At 42.4% G+C, this 22,332-nt stretch overlaps 2 protein-coding genes and 1 long non-coding RNA gene across 3 annotated transcripts in view; 2 read left to right on the forward strand and 1 right to left on the reverse strand.

Moving 5' to 3' along the window:
* Window positions 1–58: 58 nt before the first annotated feature.
* Window positions 59–9,213, reverse strand: LOC128438049 (gastrula zinc finger protein XlCGF57.1-like). Its single transcript, XM_053420409.1, has 2 exons — window positions 8,876–9,213; window positions 59–1,714 (listed from the first exon to the last, which is right to left on the reverse strand). Exons 1-2 carry the CDS (start codon window positions 9,168–9,170, stop codon window positions 483–485), a joined length of 1,527 nt encoding a protein of 508 aa, XP_053276384.1. The 5' UTR covers window positions 9,171–9,213; the 3' UTR covers window positions 59–482.
* Window positions 5,079–6,850, forward strand: LOC128438051 (uncharacterized). The gene is made up of 3 exons (XR_008338282.1): window positions 5,079–5,344; window positions 5,457–5,546; window positions 6,039–6,850. It is a non-coding gene; the product is annotated as an uncharacterized LOC128438051 (long non-coding RNA).
* Window positions 9,214–9,942: 729 nt separating the features above from the next.
* The window catches only part of commd10 (COMM domain containing 10), a 56,091-nt gene continuing 43,701 nt past the window's right edge, over window positions 9,943–22,332 (forward strand). The window contains exons 1-5 of the mRNA XM_053420412.1: window positions 9,943–10,060; window positions 11,830–11,920; window positions 12,575–12,685; window positions 13,121–13,276; window positions 15,486–15,596. Coding sequence (XP_053276387.1) covers window positions 10,032–10,060; window positions 11,830–11,920; window positions 12,575–12,685; window positions 13,121–13,276; window positions 15,486–15,596 — 498 coding nt within the window. The 5' untranslated portion in view covers window positions 9,943–10,031. The remainder of the gene's footprint in view (window positions 10,061–11,829; window positions 11,921–12,574; window positions 12,686–13,120; window positions 13,277–15,485; window positions 15,597–22,332) is intronic.

Below are 22,332 nucleotides of genomic sequence, written 5' to 3' on the forward strand. Positions count from 1 at the left end.
TGTAGCCAGTGCAGCCTCCGTTCGTACAGAAACAAAGAGGAGGAGGACGACGACGCCATGACCTTTTTATTAGACTTTTATTCTTGGAAACAAATTCCATACATAAAGGAGAACACACACTGTCATTGAATCTGACGAACCAAGAAACCGTTGTTTTAAAACAACATAATCATATGAACTAGTTTAGAACACACATTCATACTGTGCAAAGAATACACTTAACCTTAAAATGACAAGGACATTATGAAAAATTGATAAATTAGGAGAAACAAGATGTATAAATACAAATATTACTTGTTATTCAATGAGTTATATTTTCTAGGGACATTAAAACTGTTAATAGTATATTTAATACAGTGAACTATGAATATGTGCTGATAAATCTTTTGTTGCAAAGGTTGCAACTGAATCATTTCTCTCCTTTATGAATTCTCACGTCTCGTACAATAGGACTGAGTTTTAAATCTTTTACCACACTCAGTTCAACTAAACGGTTTCTCTACTGTATGAGTCCTCATATGTATATTTAGATGGCCCTTTTGGATAAATCTTTTACCACACTCAGAGCAACTAAACGGTTTCTCTCCTCTATGAATCCTCATATGTATATTTAGATGGCCCTTTTGGATAAATCTATTACCACACTCAGAGCAACTAAACGGCTTCTCTCCTCTATGAATCCTCATATGTATATTTAGATAGCCCTTTTGAATAAATCTTTTACCACACTCGGAGCAACTAAATTGTTTCTCTCCCGTATGACCCATCATATGTTTATTTAGATAGCCCCTTCGGATAAATCTTTTACCACACTCAGAGCAACTAAATTGTTTCTCTCCTGTATGACCCATTATATGTATATTTAGATTGCCCCTTTGGGTAAATCTTTTACCACACTCGGAGCAGCTAAACGGTTTCTCTCCTCTATGAATCCTCATATGTATATTTAGATGGCCCTTTTGGATAAATCTTTTACCACACTCAGAGCAACTAAATTGTTTCTCTCCTGTATGACCCATTATATGTATATTTAGATTGCCCCTTTGGGTAAATCTTTTACCACACTCGGAGCAGCTAAACGGTTTCTCTCCTCTATGAATCCTCATATGTATATTTAGATGGCCCTTTTGGATAAATCTTTTACCACACTCAGAGCAACTGAATGGTTTCTCTGCTCCATGACTCCTCATATGTTTATTTAGATGGCTCTTTTTGTTAAATCCTTTACCACACTCAGAGCAACTAAACAATTTTGTTTCTGTCTTACATCCCAAATCACTTACAGGCTGTTTGTTATTTCTTGTATTTAAACCAGCCTGAGGTTCACTGGTCTCCATCAAATCATCCTCACTGTCTTCAGTCTTGTCCTCCGGACCTCGCTGTAAACGTCCATCAGAACCTGAGTTCCTGGCTGGTGCTGGTCCTCCACAGTCCGCTCTGTTCTCCTTCATCTCACTCTGATGAGGCTTTGACAATTTAGGTTTCTCTTCCTCTTCTTCACTCTTCACAGCGACAGGAGTCAATGTGAACTTGATATCAGCCTCCTCCAGTTCTTGAAGCTGCTGTCCATCCTGATTGGTCCACGGTTCCTCCTGTTCCTCTTTAATGTGGGGGGATTCTGGGTCCTCCTGGTCCACCAGGGGGCTCCACTGCTGCTGCTCAGGGGGAACATCTTCTTTATTCACCATCAGTTGCTGGACGTCTGCAGGACACACTGAAACATAAATAAATACGTTTATCATTTCAGAGTTTCCTGAAGTGTTTTGATGTTTAATGTCGACTGTTGTGATTTTTGAACAATCACATTCAGGAAGTAGAGAGGTTGAGGTTGTGTACAGTTGGTGTTACGACGCAGCTTGTAGAGGAAGCAGCATAAAACAGAAGATTTTCTGGTAAAAAAGTTTTTCTTTTTGAGGCCGAATAAACTAATTAGCTCACTAACAGAGGAGAACAGGGCGAGGGGAAGTTAGTTAGTTGGTTACGCTGCTTTCAGACCTGTGGGTAAAACTTAGAGAAATGTGTCCAGACTTTCTGATTCAGACATGAACAACAAAGCAGCTGGTTTTCTGCACAGACTCATTACCAAAAGCATCAAATCCTCCTTATTATTCAGGTGAGAGGTGGAGCAGCCGGGTGCAGCAGGGCCAGGGTAGGCAACCTTTACTATCGAAAGAGCCATTTTGCCCCCTCTTTCCCCAAATTAAATCTGTTTGGAGCCGCAAAAAATATATAAAATATAACACAGCTTATAAAGTTTTATATATATATATATGTATACAATAAATATAAAAACTACAGTTAGTTGCATTTATTAAATTATAGAACGACAGCAATAAAATGGCAACAGTATTTTTTACTATTTTTACCTCTTATTAAGAGGAGAAAAAATACATTGGCATGTGTAGGCCTACTTTGAAATAAATGAAACACATGACTATGCTTTTTTGCTCATCTCCAGCATGGTACTTTTCAGCAGAGGCTATGTGCTTGCTCTGGAAATGTCTTAAAACATGACATTTGTTGTAGTTTGCTAATTCCTCGCCACATATAAAGCATACAGGTAAACCAGCATCGTTGGCAGTGAAAGCAAATTAATCTGTCCAGGCAGAATTAAACTCTCTATTTTCCTCTGTCAGGATTTTAACTTTTAGCTGGTCTGTGTGTGTGTCTGTGAAGATGTTTATGGAATGGAACTCTAAACAAATGAAAGGAGAGTTGGGGCAGGAGCAGTTTGGGCCAGATAAACCGCCTTCACACACTTGATTTATAATAAACCTTTGCTGCGTAGGGTTAATCTTGAAGTTGGAATGTGTGTGTGTCACATCGCTGTTCAGTCTCACACCTATCTTGATAAAAGGTCTGTTAAGAGTCGCTGCCTGTTGTGGGATAAATCTGTGACATACTATACACGGTACTTTAACTTGTTCTCATACTGTAAAGGAAAATTCTACTGACCAGGTGTCTCACTGCTGTGGCTTTGGCAAACAGGGAGTTTGCTACAGTGGACGGACACAGCAGAGGATTTCATATTAAGTTTTATGATGCACCTCTTTGTATTAGTTCTGGCATGTCTTCTTTTTCTCATACTGTCCTATGAAACGCCTCTTTGTATAAGTCCTGGCTTTTTTTAATTTGCAGCCGGTTGTTCCATCCTGAGCACCCGTGCTTGTCGTGTAAAGGCCGGTGCATGCTTCTGCGTTTTCACGGGCCCGCAAGCGCAAGAGCCCTTCCGGGCCCCTTACGTGCTTATGTATCCCTTCTTAAGGCCAGCGCATGCTTCGGCAACTGCGTCGGCGGCTTTTCACGCAGCTGTGTCGCAGGGCTCTTTGTCATTCATGCTTCCCCAAGCGTTGCGCGTTCAGCGCGTCTTACAAAGCAATTCCCCGCCAGAACACTAGGCGGAGTAATGTTTTTTGTCAAAGACGACCTTAGAGACGCCTTCTTTCTTCTTCGTTGATTGTTTATTTACATAGCCACTGCGGCTCCTCGTAGACTTTTTCTGGCTGTCAAATCCGCCAGTCAGTGACGGGTTATACAAGTGGTCATACTTTCGGATCTCTTCTGCCAAGTGCTCTTCTATTTGGTCCATATTCGTTCTTCTAAATCTTCCGTTGTTTCGGCCAGTATTATGGGACATGAAACCGGAAATGCGACTCCGGACGGGATGTAGTAGGCACACCAATCACAAGCCTTGCGGGTTGCGTGAGGCTCGCGTAGCTTTGCCGTCTAGTTAGAAAAATTGGGCGACGCACGTAAGAAGAGATACATAAGCACGTAAGGGGCCCGGAAGGGCTCTTGCGCTTGCGGGCCCGTGAAAACGCAGAAGCATGCGCCGGGCGCCGGCCTTAAAGGGGACATATTATGAAAATTCCACTTTTGTAGTGCTTCTACACATTAGTTTGGGTATCTGGCATGTCTACAGTCCCAAAAACTCTGGAAAAAAATCACTCCCGCGATTTGTTGTGGTTCCTCTATTTCAGAAACTATGTGCTAAAGTGCGTCCAATGGAATTTCCCCCCGAAATAGACGTCATAGTCAAAAAATGCCCATTTAGTACATTCCCCCATAGCTCTATGCACTCCCCCACTACCACTCGACCCACCCCTAGATGTACCCTCCCACTTTATATAAGCTCGGTCCACCAGTGTCCGCCATTTCATTCTTGCAAGCCTTGGAAACACTTGGATAAGCTAACTAGCAGCATGAATCGATGGTCGGCTGCAAACATGTCTTCATGTGACTCCAGCTTCAGAAGACACAAGATTGAGATGGATTGAGTTCATATATGATGGCAACGTTCCTGCCACCACTTTGAATCGGACTTTTTTATCAACCTGGGCCAATATAACGCTGGATTCTCTAAAAGGTTGTTATTGAAAGAGGGGTCGGTGCCATCTTTCCATGGCAATAATGAAGACGAGGGAAATGTAAGTATTTTTTTTTTATAATTCTGGTATTTGCTTCTTTTAGACATTTTGTGTGGAGGCTAGTGCCGTTAGCATGTTGTGCCGTGTGTGTGAGGGGGTGGGGGGCTAGTATGTAGTGGTGGGGGATAGGTAGAGACTTTACAGGAGTTTTCATTAATCGAGGACGGCTGGCGAGTCCACGGTGAACGGTGATCACATGGCAGGTTCGTGAGTGTTGTGCTCTCCACGCTTTCCCCCCCCCCCCGCTCGAGGGGCCGTAGCACCTACTACGAGCCCCTTAGCAGCTACTACGAACCCCGGTAGTAGCTGCTACGAGCTCTGGTTGTAGCTGCTGGAGCTTGAAGTTAGCTACGGATGCTTGTAGCAGCTGCTAAGAGCTCCGGTTGTAGCTGCTGGAGCTTGAAGTTAGCTACGGATGCTTGTAGCAGCTGCTAAGAGCTCCGGTTGTAGCTGCTGGAGCTTGAAGTTAGCTACGGAAGTTTGTAGTAGCTGCTACGAGTGTCGGCCGTAGCTAACTTCCAGCCCAGTGCTGCCTTGGGAAAAAAAATCGGCGGCACAGTACTAACGGGAGGATACGCGAGCGGGGGGGAAGCGTGGAGAGCACAACACTCACGAACCTAACTTCCAGCTGCAGCTGCTGCTATGGCCGCTCGTTCAAGATACCGGAGGATGTTGTTGTCATAATGTGCGGGAATAGAACGATTATTCATTACCAGCCCTAGTTTTGGGAAATGTGCCCTTTTATCCTTGTATGCATGACAGTAGTACAAACATGAATAACATTGCTGCTTTTGGTGTTCAGGCAAGCACATCTGTTCATGGTGCTAGGCTAGCATGCCAGACGGACCCACCAAAGATGCGCACACATGGAACACAGCTTTCTATGAAAACACTGCGACCTCACTACAAAAGTACAGGTTGGTTTACCCTCAGTTACTTCGTCATGTCATTGATTGTGTCTCCGTGTTAAAGTTGTAACAGCATCTCATTTGTTGTGACTCCATGGATATTGTGTCTGTTTTATCATAGGCACACAGAAAACTGTGCTGCACTGATGTCGGTGTTGGGACCTCAGCTGTAAGAGACCTTGCTTGGAGGAGGGAGAGGACAAGATGTGACGTGAGTGACTCAATATTTAATCTAAACATTTCAATAATCACATAGATTACCATCCTACACTTTTTTAGCTGTTGCAGCCTTTTGGTGAAATCTTTGTCGTTCTAATAGAATGGAATCTTCCAACCCTGTTCATAAGACACCCACATATATTGTCTATGAAAACTGCCTCCTGGAGCTGTTTGAGGTTTGTCCTGTGTGTCGGCGGGGGACAGATGTAATATATAAGAAGGGCGAGTGCACAGAAAAGTCGGTGAAAGCAGATGCAATCTTCCGTGATTCTCACAGTCTCTATTTTAAAGCCAAACAATGTGAAAACAGTATGTGAAACATAAATAACATATCAATTAACTGCTATCTTTAAATGGTCTTCACCATTTAAAGACCATTTATTTATCGTCTTCACGATAAATAGAATAATATAATTATAAAAAGAAAATAATAAATACAAAAAAGTGCAAAATGTCCAACTTTTCCCCTCAATTTGTATTACAGATTACGTGGATAACCTGTTGGACCTCATCCTTCACGAGGTTTTTCAGGACCCGGCCCCATATGTGAATGAGGTGCTGAAGATCTCAAAACCTGAGGATCTCTCTGCCTAGTATGAGAAACCTGACAAGCAGGAAGTTATAGCCAGCTATGTGTCGAGTTTCAATCAAGGGCAGGTCTGAACCCTGTATAACTTCCCTGAGCATCAGGGAACACTCTGCGTATCTGGAGCACCGAGCAGGAGGGCAGGACCACCCTGATTCTCCGGCCCAGATAGCCTCAACACCAGCTCACAAAGCTTCTGTACGCCAAATACCTGTAACGGCTGAGCAAAGTTCACATTGTATTTAGAGAATAAAAGGTGACACACAAATATAAAGTGTTCCTTTGTTTACAGTATAGCTACTGATGGCACAAATTGTATTTTTGTAATGAATGTATTTATTATACTTGGTATTTTTAGTATTTATTACCTCTGTCCCAGCCAGTACATTTAATAACTATGATTAAAAAGCTCTGTGGCAATCTTTCTAGCAATCTTTCTGACAATAAAAGTTTATAGAAACAGTTGTGTGCTTTTAATGTTTGATATGTAACATGTCAACAATTGACACGTGTAAGATGAGCAGTTAGCAAAGTAATACAGAGGGAAGAGTAATTTATGTATTTTATTCCTCAGTCATAATTTTATTGCAGAAATGACTGATATCTCATGCATAAAAAAAGAAAGAAATTACTGCTCTATTCCTTTTAGACATAAAGGCCCATAATCTGCCCTATAGATGTTGAAGAACACATTCAAACAGGCTAATTAATGGAGGTAAAAACGTTATGTCCTACACCTCCATGAGAGGGGGGAGGGGTGAGAAGGGGGAGGGATGAGAGGGGTGAAAGGGGGTGGGGTAAGATGGGGGCGGACTGAGAGGGGGGCGGGGCCCTCAAAACAGGTCGATCTGAGGAGGGCTGTTTTAGACAGAGTAAAAAGGTGCTGTTTTAAATTATCCTTGTGGTATTTTTACCAAAAAATGTTACAGACATTTCATTAAGACCCCAAGGAACCATATCAACTGTGGTGAAATGGGCATAATATGTCCCCTTTAAGGCTGAATTATAATCCTGCGACTGCAACCGCGGAAGGCCACGCAGCTGCATCGACGGACCCGTTTTGGTTAAAGGCCTCAGTATGCTTCTCCGAGTCCGTTTCGAAAGACGGACAGAGGGATCGGACGGACCCTTTTTGATTTATAGTTCTACGAGCCTTTTTGTTGTGAAAACAATTCATCGCCAGAACAGTAGATGGCGAAACGGAAGTCGAGCTTAGACAAGCCTACCTCATGAGGTATATAGAAGAAGTCCACGCTGGTTTATTTACGTCCTCCCGGCTCCTCACACACAGTGAACGATGGCAACTAACAGAAAAAGGATGTTGATGACGCGACAGTTTTTGCTGAATAAAGTGACACCCAGCGGGTCAAAATGCTTATGTTATCGTGTCTTAACGCAGCGGTTCCCCGGTCTTGTTTCCAAACTGCGTTGCTAATTCAACAGCTGCAACAGCTTGAAGCTACACGGAGGCAGCTAGCTCCCCCCAGCTTCCACACACAGTCAGCACGGACACCCGATACTAACTACTACCAAGTGTTTGCTTCTAACCTGACGGTGTTTGAGAAACAGTGTCATGACAGCCGTGGGATTAAAGTCAGCGGGTTTTTGCGCTGTTCCCACCGCAGTTAGCATGGTGGCTAGCCCGCTACCCCCGTTATCAAAGTTCGTTATAACCGTATGTGACCGTACACACATGCTGTAAGTGCTCTAACCAGCCACCGTCAGCTGGACAACGCCGCTGGCTTAACACACTTGTCACATTAATCATAGAGTCGTAGTTGTGATTTTGGTTTATTGTGATGTAGGGAATGGAACAGGAAGTTTCCATTCCGAAATGCTGGCGTTAGCGGACCAATCACAGCCAAGTGCTATCCGTGGGCTGTCCGTCATTTCGACGTGTAGTTAGAAAAATGAGAGCTGCACGAAAAGCTCTCCGAGGAGCCTCGGAGAGGCACGGAGAGGGCGTTCCACGTTGGAGAGGGCGGTCCTATCTGTCCGTGTCCGTCAAAACGGAGAAGCATACATTGGCCTTTATGCTTCCTAACGTGTTGCGCGTGTTGCAACGCAATTCACCGCCAGTAACACTAGGCGGAGTAACGTTGTTTGTCGAAGACAAAACACACAAAGAAGAGACGTCTTCTTCTTTGTCGACTGTTTATTTAGATCGCCACTCCGGCTCCTCATAGCCTATTTCTGGCGGACAAATCGGCCAGTCAGTGACGGGTTATACAAGTGGTCATACTTTCGGATCTCTTCTGCCAAGTGCTCATCTATTTGGTCCATATTCGTTCTTTTAAATCTTCCGTGATTTCCGCGTATTGTGGGGCATGAAACCGGAAACTAGACTCCGGACGGGATGTAGTAAGCCGACCAATCACAAGCCTTGCGGGCTGCGTGAGGCTCGCGTCGTTTTGTCGTATAGTTAGAAAAATTGGCGGACGCACGCAAGCCGCCAGAGGGCACGAAAGGGGCGTGTTGCGTGTCTTGCGTGCGTGCGTGCAACCCGACTATAATTCGGCCTTTAAGGTCGTCTTCGATTGAGTCTATTATAAAGACTCAATGGCATTTCAAATCTCAAGATGAATTTCCATCACAATACTTAACTTTTTATATTAAAGCATAACTCCCTTAGATTCATTCAACATCACACAGAGTTCAAGCATCCCCTCAGCCACTGCAGAGGGGCCAAAGAGCCTCCAGAGCCGCGGGTTGCCGACCCCTATCTAGGGACTGACCTTCTATGTGCAGCCGGACTACGGGCTGCATCATGGCATCGAGCAGCCTCCTCTCGCGGCAGCTCTCCCGCTCGGATCGCTCGGACCGCTCCACTCTGTCTTCGTACTCTGCCAAGGTTTCCTCAAGCCCAGCGAGGATCTCCTCTGCCGCCGCCGTGAGCCGCTCGGTGAGCATCGCTCTCATCGGCGGGACTTGAGCCTTTCCTCCTCCTTTCTCCACCTGAAGCAGGAAGTCTTCAGCGGCAGCGCTGATCCGCTCATGTACCAACATCCGCAGCATCAGCACGGCGGACATCTTCCTCCTTTCTGCGTACGTTGACTCTCTGAGCGAGCTGAGAGAGCCAGCGACAGGAAACCAGAGACTCCGAGCCCGCAGCGACCTCTGTTGGACTGGAGGACGAAGAGGAAACGAAAGTACTAATACTGCACAGTAGAAATACTCTGTAACAAGCACTTGTAAAACAAGCACTAAAGTATAAGCAACAAAATAAACTTAACCAATGGTGGAAGCAGAAATTGGATCATTCACTGAGGTGAAAGTACCAAGACAGTAAAGTAATATTCCATTACAAGTAAAACTACTAAGACAGTGAAGTAGAAATACTCATTAATTAAATTAAACAAACTCCGACAGTAAAACCAAACATAAACAACAATTTCTAGGACTGAAAACAGAGTTCACTACTGTCTTGGAAGTATAATGTGTCATAATGTCACAGACGCTATTAAATATATGTTTTTAATTGTCGATAATCATATAAAATAGGACACATTCAAATAAAAAAGGATCCATTCTTAATAGTCTTAATATATATATCTCTATCTATCTATCTATCTATCTATCTATCTATCTATCTATCTGTCTGTCTGTCTGTCTGTCTGTCTGTCTGTCTGTCTATCTATCTATGTATCTATGTCTGTGCATCTGTCTGTCTGTCTGTCTGTCTTTCTGTCTGTCCCATAGCCTGTAGGTCTACCCTCTCGTGACTTTGCGCGTACGTTCCAGAGTTTGTCTAAATCCTGTTCCGTACGGACTTCTGTAGTTCCTCTGATTCTTCGCCGCGCAGCTCTGACGGTCATGTGACGGCTGACGTCAGTCCAGGAAGTGGAGAGCTGCTGCTGCTGCTGACACTCTTCATCTCTGCCACAGACGAACATGACGTCCATCATTAAAGAAACACGAAGGTGGGAATCTTTTCTTCTCGGCTCGTATTAAAACTCAGGGACAGCCATGTTGAACCCACCTGCAGAGACACGTCCTGGAAGCTAGAGGTGTTGCGGCAGAAAGGAGATTTAGCGGAATGCTAGTTACTGCTGTCATTGATAAACTGTGTTGTTATTAATGTCTCTCACTGAAGATTTCCTCCACGACATCCAGGGACAGATACACGACATGTGTGTGGAGGCAGACAGGAGGAAAATATCTGTTCGTTACCACTGTGGTCACACTCTTATATATTATACAGACAACAATGTTCAGTCCACAAAAAAATCATCCATTCCATCCGAGGTGACCCTCCTGGACAAACAGATGTAGACACAGCAGGCTCAGCTGTTCTTCATCTATCTATCTATCTATCTATCTATCTATCTCTCTATCTCTCTATCTGTCTATCTGTCTATCTGTCTATCTGTCTATCTGTCTATCTGTCTGTCTATCTGTCTGTCTGTATATCGGTCTGTCTGCCTGTCTGTCTGTCAATCTATCTAATAACACTTTGTTCTGTACACGTACATGTCAGAGGGAAATGTAAATAAAATCAAATGCCAACAAGGTTCGATTTCAAGTTCTCAAGGATATTTTGCTGAGATATGGCATAATCTATATCATACTCAATAATTTGCTTCCAGAAAATAGAGCTATGATTATTTTCTAGTGTCAAACAAAAATCACAATTCCTCTAAATCCATACTATCAAGTATGTAGATATGTTTAATTATGTCAGAGCAACAAATAAGGTTGATTTTATTATTGAATCTGCTGATAATTCAAAACAAATATTGAGTTTACAATTGCAGAAAGTATTATATCCTCACATTGGAGACGGTAAACAGAGAATTGAAAAGTGAGTGTAAAGGTTGAATCAATGATCGCAAGTAGGTTTCTGTTTATCGACTTATTGATCAATAGACTAAACATTTGTATTGCTGTGAGTTTATGTTGAACTAGTTTTTTTGATTGATAGAAAAATTAATACAAGGTTTACCTGAATCTTCTGGATTAAAAGTTAAGAATCCTTTTACATTAAAGGGGGGGTTAAAGAAATACAAAGTCTGAAACGTAAAACCATTTGACAATTGACTTTCATAATATTTAAAACTTTTTTTTCCCGATTGCATTTTACCTTTGAGATATTACTGCACTGTAGGTATTAAAGCCCATATTGACAGTTACTGAAACAGATGTGTGTAAAGTCTATTTACTTTGCAGTAGCACGTTTATGTTCAATGTAAATAACCTCATTTTACTATTCAGGCCTTTTCAGATGACCTTATTTACTCTGTGCTACGTATTACAGCCGATAGAAAACACTGCTGTTTGTGGCTGCTGTTTGTTGGCGCTGCACTTTATAGTTCCTGTTTGTTGTCAATGTATAGACGTACCTTTGAATCCTCTGACAGTGACAGGTCTGATGCTGTTTCTTAACTAAAAGATCTAAGTGCTCTCAACGCCGCTGTCATTAGCAAACAAAATCCCCCACACTGTCTGACTTGCAATAATAAGCTAGAAACCTTCATCAGGCAGAAGAAGATACCTTCAGTCGACAGACCTTCATCTGCCTGAAGGTCTATCATCCAAACGCTGCAATTAAACGTATTATTGCAAGTGAGGCAGTTCGGATCCATTTATCCTCGTCCTTCACATCTGTCTCATGGAATAGACGTGTGAAGTGTTCTTCTGTTCCTCTTCTGCACCGCTGCCATTACAACTCACTGCTCCTCTTTCCACACAGCATAAAAGAAGCGGTGACTTTCATCAACACGATTGATGTGAACAAGTTCTCCAGGCTGATCTCTCGCATCATACAGAAGCTCCATCTGAAGGTACTGAGGCTGCACGGTGTTCTCTGCGCTAAAGACAAGAGGCTTTTGAGGCTTTTTGCAGCAAAGCTGTGGTGCCAGGCGGAGCGGGGCATGAATAATGACTCGCTGGAGCATCAGGGGGGCTCGGCTCTAATTAATGCACACACATGGCTGACACTGTTGATCATTCTGTTATTTTTAACAAGACTCTGCCGGCTGTCAAAAGCTGTCAGTCATTCATTTCAAAGAAACATTTTTGTCCTTAGTTTTATTTTTTAACTGCTAAATGAAAGTAATACTCCTTTTGTTTAATAAAAACATAAAGTATACTCAACACTTTGACATTTGTCATATCTGTAAAAACATAGGTGCAACTGCAAACATTAATGATGACTGTTCTGCATGATAGCTCACCATGGCTGATATCTGCAGGACCATTAAAAGCACTGAATTAAGATTTTAAAAGATTATACAATAACATGCAAAACTACATTTAGATGGATTTTGATTTGATACTTATTTGCTGTATTTATACATTGAAATCCCCTTAAGTGGTTGACTCCTGACCCACATTCTAAATTGGTGTCAGATTTGTGTTTATGTTATAGGTTTAATTTATGTGTCAGTTCTTGAAAATGTTTCAGGAATCTTTTCAGAATTTTTTTTTCTTCATAGGGAGAGAAGACATTCAGTGAAGAGGAGGAGCAAAAACTCCAGGCTGCACTCTCATTGGACAAACAGGCTCTCAATCTAGTCCTGGAAACCGCTGCCTTCATACTCGAGCAGGTGAGTGGAGGTCACCTGACAATCTGTCCTTAACAATCCTTTATCACTTTATAACATGATAGGGTTTTTGTTTATAATTTGATTGAAATGATCATTTACCTAAATTGGAGTTTCATGTATTGTTTTTTATTGTTCATGTACATTTTAGGGTTAAATATTAGATCTGACTGTGGAGGCCAAGTAAAAAAAAAACCATAGTAATTGTAACACATAGTTCGAAAAGTGTCTCTAATTTTGGTTCCTGTTATTGTGGATCACATTGTGCCTATTTGTCCAGCAGGGGTCACTGTTGTATTGTGAGTGTTATGTTGTAGCACCGTTGCGTGTTAGTTGTATAAAGGAAAATTGTTGTAAAAGTGATCAGTTGTTGTTGTGAAACATTAGCAGGGGTTTTTAAATCTACAGTAACTTGTGTGCGTTGTGTCGTCCCTGCAGGCTGTGTATCATCACGTAAAGCCGGTCTCTCTGCAGCAGCAGCTGGAGGCCGTTCATCTGGACCCAGACAAGGCCGAGGTCTTCTCTCAAGCCTGGGCCACTGCTGGACCGGAGCTAGTGGAGAAGCTAAAGCTTAACATCTTTGCCCCAAAGAAGGTACTGAACCCTCCCCCCCGCACCTACGTGACACCATTTCCACCTCAAGTCGACTGTTTCTTAACCGAAGCCAGATGAATCCAGTCCCAGACGGAGTGGTTCAGGCGGCTCTTCTCACTGTTCCATCCCTTTGAACTGATTTGGTGCGACATTGCTCTGAGCTGAGAATCAGACTCTCCGTATTGAGGATGACCTGCTTTCGTGCGAGTTCACTCCAGCTGTTAGTTTGAAAAAAAGGGTCTTTACACAGCTCACACTATTTGTCAGAGTAATTTTAAAACGTGTTCCTCTCTATAACTTTATTAAGCGGTGTGACATCTCAAACAGTGCTCGCTTTCAAACTCCAGGGAATTTAGGATCTAACGCAGTAAATGCGCATCAGTCACATTATGCAGGAGTTGTTTTCTGCTGCCATACTTTCCAAACACCTCACCTGCCTGTGTCTCACACGTCTTCTCTCCGTTATACCCATGAATGTGTCGCTGGCAGCAGAAGGCCTTGACAGCCGTCGATCTTCACGACGACCTCAGCTACTGCTTTGACTTTGGGCAATGATCAAGTCACACAAGAGACTGTGTGTAACAGACGTGTGGCTGTTTTCTATTCCATTTTCCATTGAGTAGAAAGCAGGATTTAGTTGTTTATCTTTTTCAGGAAACAGTAAAGACACTAATTGCCACCTTTTTGTTTATTAGCTGAATAAGAGATGTGATATCATTTTCACCAGTTGTGACACCAACAATTAAACACAAGCAGGCGATGGTAAGAATGGGGGAAAGCAGGCGATGGTAAGAATGGGGGAAAGCAGTCTCAATAAGACCTGCAAGTATTTGCCAATTTATCAAGTAGTTTGCCAAGGGAAAAATAACTGGCCCCTGCTTTGGTAATTGATTTTTTGCATTATCTCTTTGAGCAAGAATGACAAACATTTGTTCCTTACAAATTTTCAAATTTGGAAATTCTTTCTCATCTTTGGGTTTGAAACTTAAAGAAATCACCCTGTGCTGTGAATAACCTATCACAGTGACAAGTGATGATCCACAAAATGAATGCATGTTACACGTTGTGTATTATACGGTTTCATAAATGCATTTTCCAGTCCACAAAAAAATAACTATTTGAACAATACAACTGAACGTTAATCAATCATCAGTAAAAGTATATTTTGAGTATTTAAATCAATATTCTACTTCTACTCATACTTTATGTTAAATCTTCCTGTGGATATGTATGTGTGTGTGTGTGTGTGTGTCTAGAAATATATATTCTTGCAGTTATTTACAGATTATTTACAGAGACATTAACATATGATGGAGCAGTTAATACAGAACAAAGGGAAGGGAAATTAATTGATAAGTTACTGTTCTCTTTTTAGATAAAAAGAATACACTGTATTTTAGAATTTAACTTTGTAGTTCAGTTGATTGATCGTTGCAGATTTATCATTTCAACTTTATTTATTTGCTTACACTGGAAGTCTTAAGTAACACATCATAAAGTTGTGGCGTTTATTCATGCTAATGTGGATGGTTGTTCCAGTCGTGAATAATGCGTCCCGGGCTCCCGGCCCTTCCTCACCTCACACCTGTCCTCTGCTGCGGAAGCGTCCAGCCCCAATAAGTCACACATGGTTTATTATTATGGCCTCTCTCTGCATCGTAAAACACTTAACTGTCCTGCCTTGACTCTCCACTGCTAATCTATCACACTGCTCCAGCTGACTGATGAGGTGGCGCTCAGTAAATCAGCCGGTGGATTGGTGAGTTTGGTGTTTTGGAGGCATTGCAAGTTTTTTTTCACATTTACAGACGTTGGAGAAAAGTTTGGATGAGAGAATAAGAGTCTGACAACTTAAACTTTGAGGACGACACAAAGTTTTACAGAAGTACCAATAGATAATAGTTAGCGATATGAAGAAAATCAATCTTCACAAATTGTATAATAAAATTGATATATATAGCACTAATCAAAGAACGGCAAAAATTTGAGGTCAAATCATAAAAGAATGTGTTCATAAATATACACAAATATAAATGTTTCTTCACAAATACTGTTCATTTCCTTATTTTTTGGTAATTGCTACTTTTTTAGTTTGTTGTAGTCTTTAGAATGTATGAATTAAAAATGTGTCGGGAGCGTTTAAAAGTCTGAGTCTTTATCACAGCTATGCTACTATGAACTGAATCCTGGTGCCATGTGTGTTTTTCAGCTGGAGTTTGTAGGATGGCAGTTAAACCTGCAGATGGCCCAGTCCAGCCAAGCCAAACTGAAATCTCCCAGTGCCGTCCTCCAACTGGGGCTCCGCAAGGAAAACTCCGAGGTATGAACACACACGCACACACACATGTACAGTATGAATAAACATGTATAATTTTTCTTGCTTTGCTTCTCTCATACCATCAATTATCTGCTGTGAACACCAAACCACTGAAATCAGACACGTTTCCTGTGTCTGTGCCTAATGACGAGCGTCTCCAATCTGTCCCTCTTCCCTGTTAATAGATGTTAATCCCACTGGTGTCTGTGTTGACCCAGAGGTGCATGTACATCTGGCTCCAGAGTAAGTGTAGTGTAAAGACCAGAGATCAGGGAGCTTGTTATCTGAAACCTCCAGGGTTTCTTTGTTCTCTTGAGAGACTCACTCTGGAGCTAGAATTGGATGGTGTGTGCATTTTATTGCAGGGGCTCATTGTAACTAGCACTGAACTGTATCCATGCAGTCACAGTATCCAGGCTTATTTACAATATGTTATGGATTTAGTGTTGCTGTCTGCAAATGACTGATTATTAAATGGTTTCCTTATTTATATCTCAGTCTTTGCATAGAGATACAAATACCAATTTTTGGTGCAGCATTGCAATGAAGCATTGTCTTAAATATTTGTATACTAGAGGAAAACACAGAGAAACAAGATGCAATTATGGTTTTAACTTTTAACTTAGATTTCTGTTTCTTCTCATTTGTATTCAGTAGAGTTTGTTTGATCCCAATTAGCTAATGCTATGCAGTTACTCTAAGACTTCTCCCCTCACTCAATTCTCTCTTATCCAATGGGCTGTGGTTTTCTGTTCGACACACAAATTCCTGTTTTTTTTACACATTTAATGATTTTCCATCTGAGAAGTATGTGATTTGTGTGAAATATTTCATCTAGACTTTACGTATCGATCCGTCTGACAACCTAAACATGAGCACAAGCATAGTGAGATTACGATTAATCAATTGCTGTTGATGGTTTGACAAATATATTCCACAGGATCGCTCTTTGTTTGCATGGAAACTGACATTTCTCAGTTATGATTCCCAGGCTTTTGACTGGTGCCTTGTTCTCACAAAATGCTGGGACTGATTGCCTCCCGAGCCTGCATCGTGTTGTTCCAGCTGACTAGTCAAGTGTCTTTCTTGCTTTGTGCTCGCTCCCTGGAGAGTGTGGGCTCAGCCTAAACGTGGAATTAGCCATGACATATTCAAATTGCCGCTGTTTTAAATGTGGAGCCTATAGGTGTAATCTTTAAAGAAATGTTTTTCTTTATCTTTGTGAATGTGAAATCAGACGGATTTTGTTGTTGTTGTTTTTGAATATTTTCTGCCCTCTTTTCCCAAGGCTAGCAGAAAGAGGCATTAATTTATTTAAATCCACTTACACGATTCCCCTTGTGGGAGGATATAGCTGGGGGTCTAACACAGGGCTCGTTAGGAGAGTGTAGGGATACACTTCAGTGAACGTCCGCAGTGAGACTGCAGGAGGCGCTGTCGTCTCACAGTTTGCAAAGCTTCCCTCCAGCAGTGAAGTACCTGAGAGATGGATACGACCCCTTGTTTCACTTGGTTCACTTTCAACCATTGGTGTTTCTGCGATTACAGTAAGTTTGTTTTCCTCCAAACTGGCACAGAATAGCTCAGTGCAAACCTTCTGCAATCTTCAAAACACTGCGATGGCCGAGGAGCAAAATTAGTTGTGACTAGGAACGAAATTCTGCCTTGTGTGTCCTTCTAATTACAGTGCAGATGTATAACCCCCCTCACTGGGAAGGCACAACTGCAATTAGGAGAAGTTGGTGGGATTGAAGGTGACGGAGGAAGGAGGAGATATTTGGGGGGGGGGGGGGGTATAAGGATGTAAGGGGACAGGAGGTGAAAACAATGAAAAAGGACGGAGGGAGAAAAATAATGAAGATAAAGATAATGAAGGAAAGAAAATGAGGGAAGGAAAGGAAGGCGAGGGCGGTCGTCTGTATATTATTGATTGCTTGACCAGCCAGCATCCTGCTTCACTAGGACGCTTTCAGAAGAGCCAGAGGGGGGGGAACGCAAGGGAGCATCACATTACCCCAAACAATGTGTCATCCAATATCTACTGTGCAGTGGAGAAAATACATATTTAGAGAAATTAGTGGACTGCTGTTTGGGATATTTTCTGTTTTCATTGAAATATTTGTGATGCAGGGATTTTCTTTCATGACATCTTCCGTCTGTGCCTCCAAACCTGTGGAGAGATGACATACGTTCAAATTATAGATCACTGTTTCTGCATCGATGAAGCAGTCATCCCACCCGGAAGAGCTGCTGTTCCCTTTAACTGAATATGCACTGGGTTCAGCAGAGAGTTGATGTGCCGTGCAAGCAGTGCAGTACATCTGCACACAGGTAAATGTCCTCTCACTCACCCACTCAATGTTTCAAGAGTGACGTCTCGAGCGAGGGCGGGTGGAAATAGCCTCAATCGTCGCAGATATACGAGACCTGTTGCGTATTTTGTTTGGCGAAGCAGCAGAGACCCAAAAAAGACTTGAGTGATCTGCTTCCAGAAAGAAAAGAAAAAGTTAGAATAGAAACAGGATCTGAGCACGGGACGGAAGGAAGACGAGCGTGCAGAGGAAGGTTATAGGAAGGATGAAGAACAGAGGAGGAAGAAGATGAGGAAAAACAGGAGACGAAGAGATGACATTGAGAGAGAGGATGAAGAGGAGGATGGGGGAGGAGACAACAAAGATGAAACTTGGGGATTTAAAATTTCTCCTCCAATTTGCTGTGTGTATTTCACTAGCTGTGGTGTCGGTAATAATAGTAGCATGTGGGATGTCTCTTTACTTTAGGCAGTTGCTGTTATTGATGGTTTGTGGAGTTCCTCATTCATCAACACAGAAAATAATCACCAGTTATCTGTGCTTTCATCTGTATTTTAAGAGACTACTATAGCTCACTATCTTCCCCACACATGACGGCTGTTAGTTCTTGTCAAGCTTCACATCCCTTGAAATCATGAAGTACACAATCTACTCGTTTTATTTCTATACTGTCTGCAGAGGTTTGGTCGTGGTGGGATGAAGCTGTTATACTTATGTGCCAAACACTCTTACAGCCAAGTGAAGAAGGAACCCATGTCTTCTTTCCACTCTCATAAGTTGCTGAGCTTCAGATGCACTTTCTATTTGATCTTAGGCTTTAAAATATGCTGCATGAGATGAAAAATTATAAATTTTCTATGTGTAGGTGTTAAGGTTTGCAGTAAAATCACAAAACACAGAACATAGTAACCAAAAGTAAAGATGTATCTTAAAATAGTCTTGAATAAAGGTTTCCCTGTGCTGCAGTCAATGTTCTACCAATTTCAACATGACTCAACAACCTAATTTTCTTACTTTTCTCTACTATTCCTCCTTTTATTTCTGTGTTTGTCACACACACCGAGTTCAGTCATAACATTCATCGGACCTCACAGATTTGATTGGCTGGCTGGCGTCACGAGAGATCATTTACAACGAATGCCATTGGTCTGTCAGTTTCCTGAGCCATAAAGGCTAGAAAAGTTAACTTAGAAAAGCACTGTCAAAACAGGACAGTACCGGGTCCCGATAGGACATCATTTATTTCTGGATCAAGACCCGCTTAACCTATTAATGTATAATCTTTGTTGTATATAATGGAGGATAGCATTTACAGGGCTACTACAGAGTATTTAGCCACAAATTAACAAAACCAACTGTTACTAATTAACTCAATTGCACCATTGATCTGTGCAGTATAAAGCTCAAGGTGTAGTATATCACAGGCACAAGAGAACAAATAAACTGTGTGATGGAGACAGAATGAGGCTTTTCAATGAGTTGATATCATTTTCTCGTACCGCACTCAGGGCAGCGGTACCACAATCAGTCTTTGTTTCAAAAAGCTGCACTGATAAATCATTGGGGGCAAAGCAAGATAGGGCTTGTGGGCACCATCGTGGACCACAGCCGACACAAGAGCTGCCTCATTCCAGAATTATACAACAGGCAGGGATCCCACATCACATGGAGGAAGTTTCCAGTGGCCTTCGGAGGCCGAAAAGCCTCAAAGGGAGTCGTCTGGCTCAGTGGTCCACAACCTTTTTGGAATTGGAAAGGAGATATGAAAATCAGCTCGTGTCCCCCCCCCCTCCCCTCGAAGGTCATGTAGTTCCAGTAGCTGAGAACGTTTTCAGGTTGGGTAGCTTGAATAACCTTTAAAGGCCTGAGGAGACAGGACTGTTGAGTATTCTTTAAGAATAATGCAAAGATGTTCTTATAAATAAGGACCAGAAACTTTTCATATTTATTTCTTTGATCTTGTCCCCCCCCCCCCCCTCAATTTGAGCATCACTGATTTTTAGCTCGAAAATAATGGTTAACAGACGAGTCAAATATACTCCCGAAGAGAGGCTTAGTGGAGCAGAGGGCTGGCTGGCTCGCTTTCTTTCTCTCTTTCCATTCCCTCCATCTTTCCCCTCTGTGTCCCTCGCTGTCATTTTGTCCCTCATTCTCCACAGTATCCATTTTCCCTCTTAATCATAAACATTCAAGCACACACCCCTACGCCGCTCTAATGAGTCTGAAAGTTGAATTCCCTCGCCAGTCGCTGTCGTCTCTCTCCCTCTCCATCTCTCTCTCCCTCTCCCTTTCTCCATCTCTGTCCTGTGGCATCAGAATGAGCCACTGCTCCACCGGCCAAGGGTAGGGTGACATTTATAATACAGAACATCCACTTGCAAGGCAGCCACCGCCGATTTCAATATTTATTGTGGACATGCCAGGCCACAAAGGCACGGGGGTAAGAGCTAGTGAGCTAATGTAGCTTCTGCTTGCTGGCTCCGACTTCAAAGTATCTCTGCAGCTGATAGCTTCAGACAGATTTGATGAGAGTTGATAAAGCAAAGCTCTTGAGTTTCAAACCACAGAGAGAGAAAAAAATAAATACATAGTGCGGCTTTCAGACAAAATCCCAAACAGATTTTTCTGCTTTTAAATAGAATATGTTAGACAGACTGAAAAAAGTTGCTAACTTTCTTTGCCAAGATATTTTAGCTTAATTTCTTGATAGTGGGAGGAGGTGGAGATGTGTCGTCCATTTTTATTTAAAGTCTATGGTTCACATAACTATGGTCAAAAGTCTCCAATTAACCTAACCCCAGTGGATTGTGGGAGGAAGCCATGGTACCTGGGTAATATCCACACAGATAACTTCACAGGAAGGCTCAGGCCCAACAGGGATTCCAATGAAAAACCTGTCTGATGCAAAATACACCTCCTTTTGGCCCAAATGTCAGACACAAAATATATATTTGAACACAGAACCGTTAATAATGTATCATTAACTGTCAATTTCTCCTGAAGAGAGAAAAATATTTCTTCTTGGTGGATATAAAACCAAAATATTGTTCAGTTCACGTGGGACCTTAAGAAATACGGCTGGAGTTATTCTTGATCAGTTTTTTTCCATTGGAGCAGCTATGATCTGTTGCATGATGTGTTGCATCATAGCTGCTATTGATTGTGCTTAAGTGCTTCTAAATTGTCGGATCATATTTCTGCCCGATCCGAGTGTCAGAGCATTTTTTTTTTAACCTTTACACATTTGCATGACTTTCTGCTCCTTTTTTGTTAATCCCCAAAATACCTTTCTTTCATGTATATCTTTCTTTTATTGTCTTAAACACAAGCGAATCTTTTATTTGTTGTTTTGAAATTTCTGTATGAAGTTGTCCCCAGCTAGTTCCAAATTTTAAGCCAACTAATTCTAGTTGGTGGGAACCTGCTTGTTTTTTGTTATCAAAGCATCAGACATGAAAGACTTCTCTCCTTGTGATTCTAATTTATTTTTTCTCTGTTCGGGCTTACAGCACCAGCGCTGTAGTCACAGAGGAACGGAAGCTCTTTTGTCTGAAAACACACAACAACTCACACTTGCATGGAAACGTGCTTACACCCACATGCACATTGAGCCCTCCCAGCGAAGGCTGTGACTTTATTTATTAACACTGTGTGATGAGGAACGCGTTTAAACATCCCGTTTTGACTTCAGTGAGGAGGTGCTGTGATCAGAGGCTCCCTGAAGGTCCCTCCCCACCTCACGTGTCAGCAGCAGCAGCAGCAGCAGCAGGCCCCAACTTTGAACCAAACTCAAAGCTTTCCTCTGAAGAGTTGTGTAAAGCCCACTTTCTGCCTCCCACATGCTCTCGCCCTGTAAACCCCACAAACAAAACAACCTTTACATTTATCATTTCGGGGATTACACCAGCCGATCAATATATCGGAGGGCTCCGATGTACATGCTACCATGTTCAAATCCTTCACACCGAGCCACCCACCAGCCAGGGAGGACAAAGGCAGCTTTGTCTCGATCTCTACTTGCCTTGCTCTACATGTCCCGAGATGCTTTGTCGCTTTGTGTGCACATCTTTTTAAGGGTCTCCCTTTCTCCCTCCATCTCTCTCTGTCTCCTTCTCCATCCCTCGCTCGCCCTCCCTCTTTCCCACTGGTGATTTGTTTTTCTGCTGTGGGATTTGGGATCCCATTCATTGCGGGCACATTGTTCGGCTCTTATCCAGTTCGGAGAATGGGACTGCTCTCGTCGCTCCCTTCTCCTCCTCTCCCCCTCAGCTCCTCGCCACCCCGCTCCTTGCTCCTTGCCATAAGATGATGTCATGGCTTTTATTTGCTCTGGGGGTACCCATTGATTTTCTCTCCCTATTACACACTCTCTATATCTCCCTCTTCCACTCACCCCACCTCCCCCTCTAACCTCCACTTCTGTTTTT

This window comes from Pleuronectes platessa, chromosome 4 (assembly GCF_947347685.1).
Source record: "Pleuronectes platessa chromosome 4, fPlePla1.1, whole genome shotgun sequence".
NCBI classification, from domain to species: domain Eukaryota; kingdom Metazoa; phylum Chordata; class Actinopteri; order Pleuronectiformes; family Pleuronectidae; genus Pleuronectes; species Pleuronectes platessa.

Bases quoted from the DNA above. Each gene is read 5' to 3' on its own strand.
- LOC128438049 (XM_053420409.1), bottom strand. From the start codon at position 9,170: ATGTCCGCCGTGCTGATGCTGCGGATGTTGGTACATGAGCGGATCAGC. The intron at 1,715-8,875 runs GTCAGTCCCTAG...TTTATGTTTCAG, and splicing joins AGTCCGGCTGCACATAGAAG to TGTGTCCTGCAGACGTCCAG.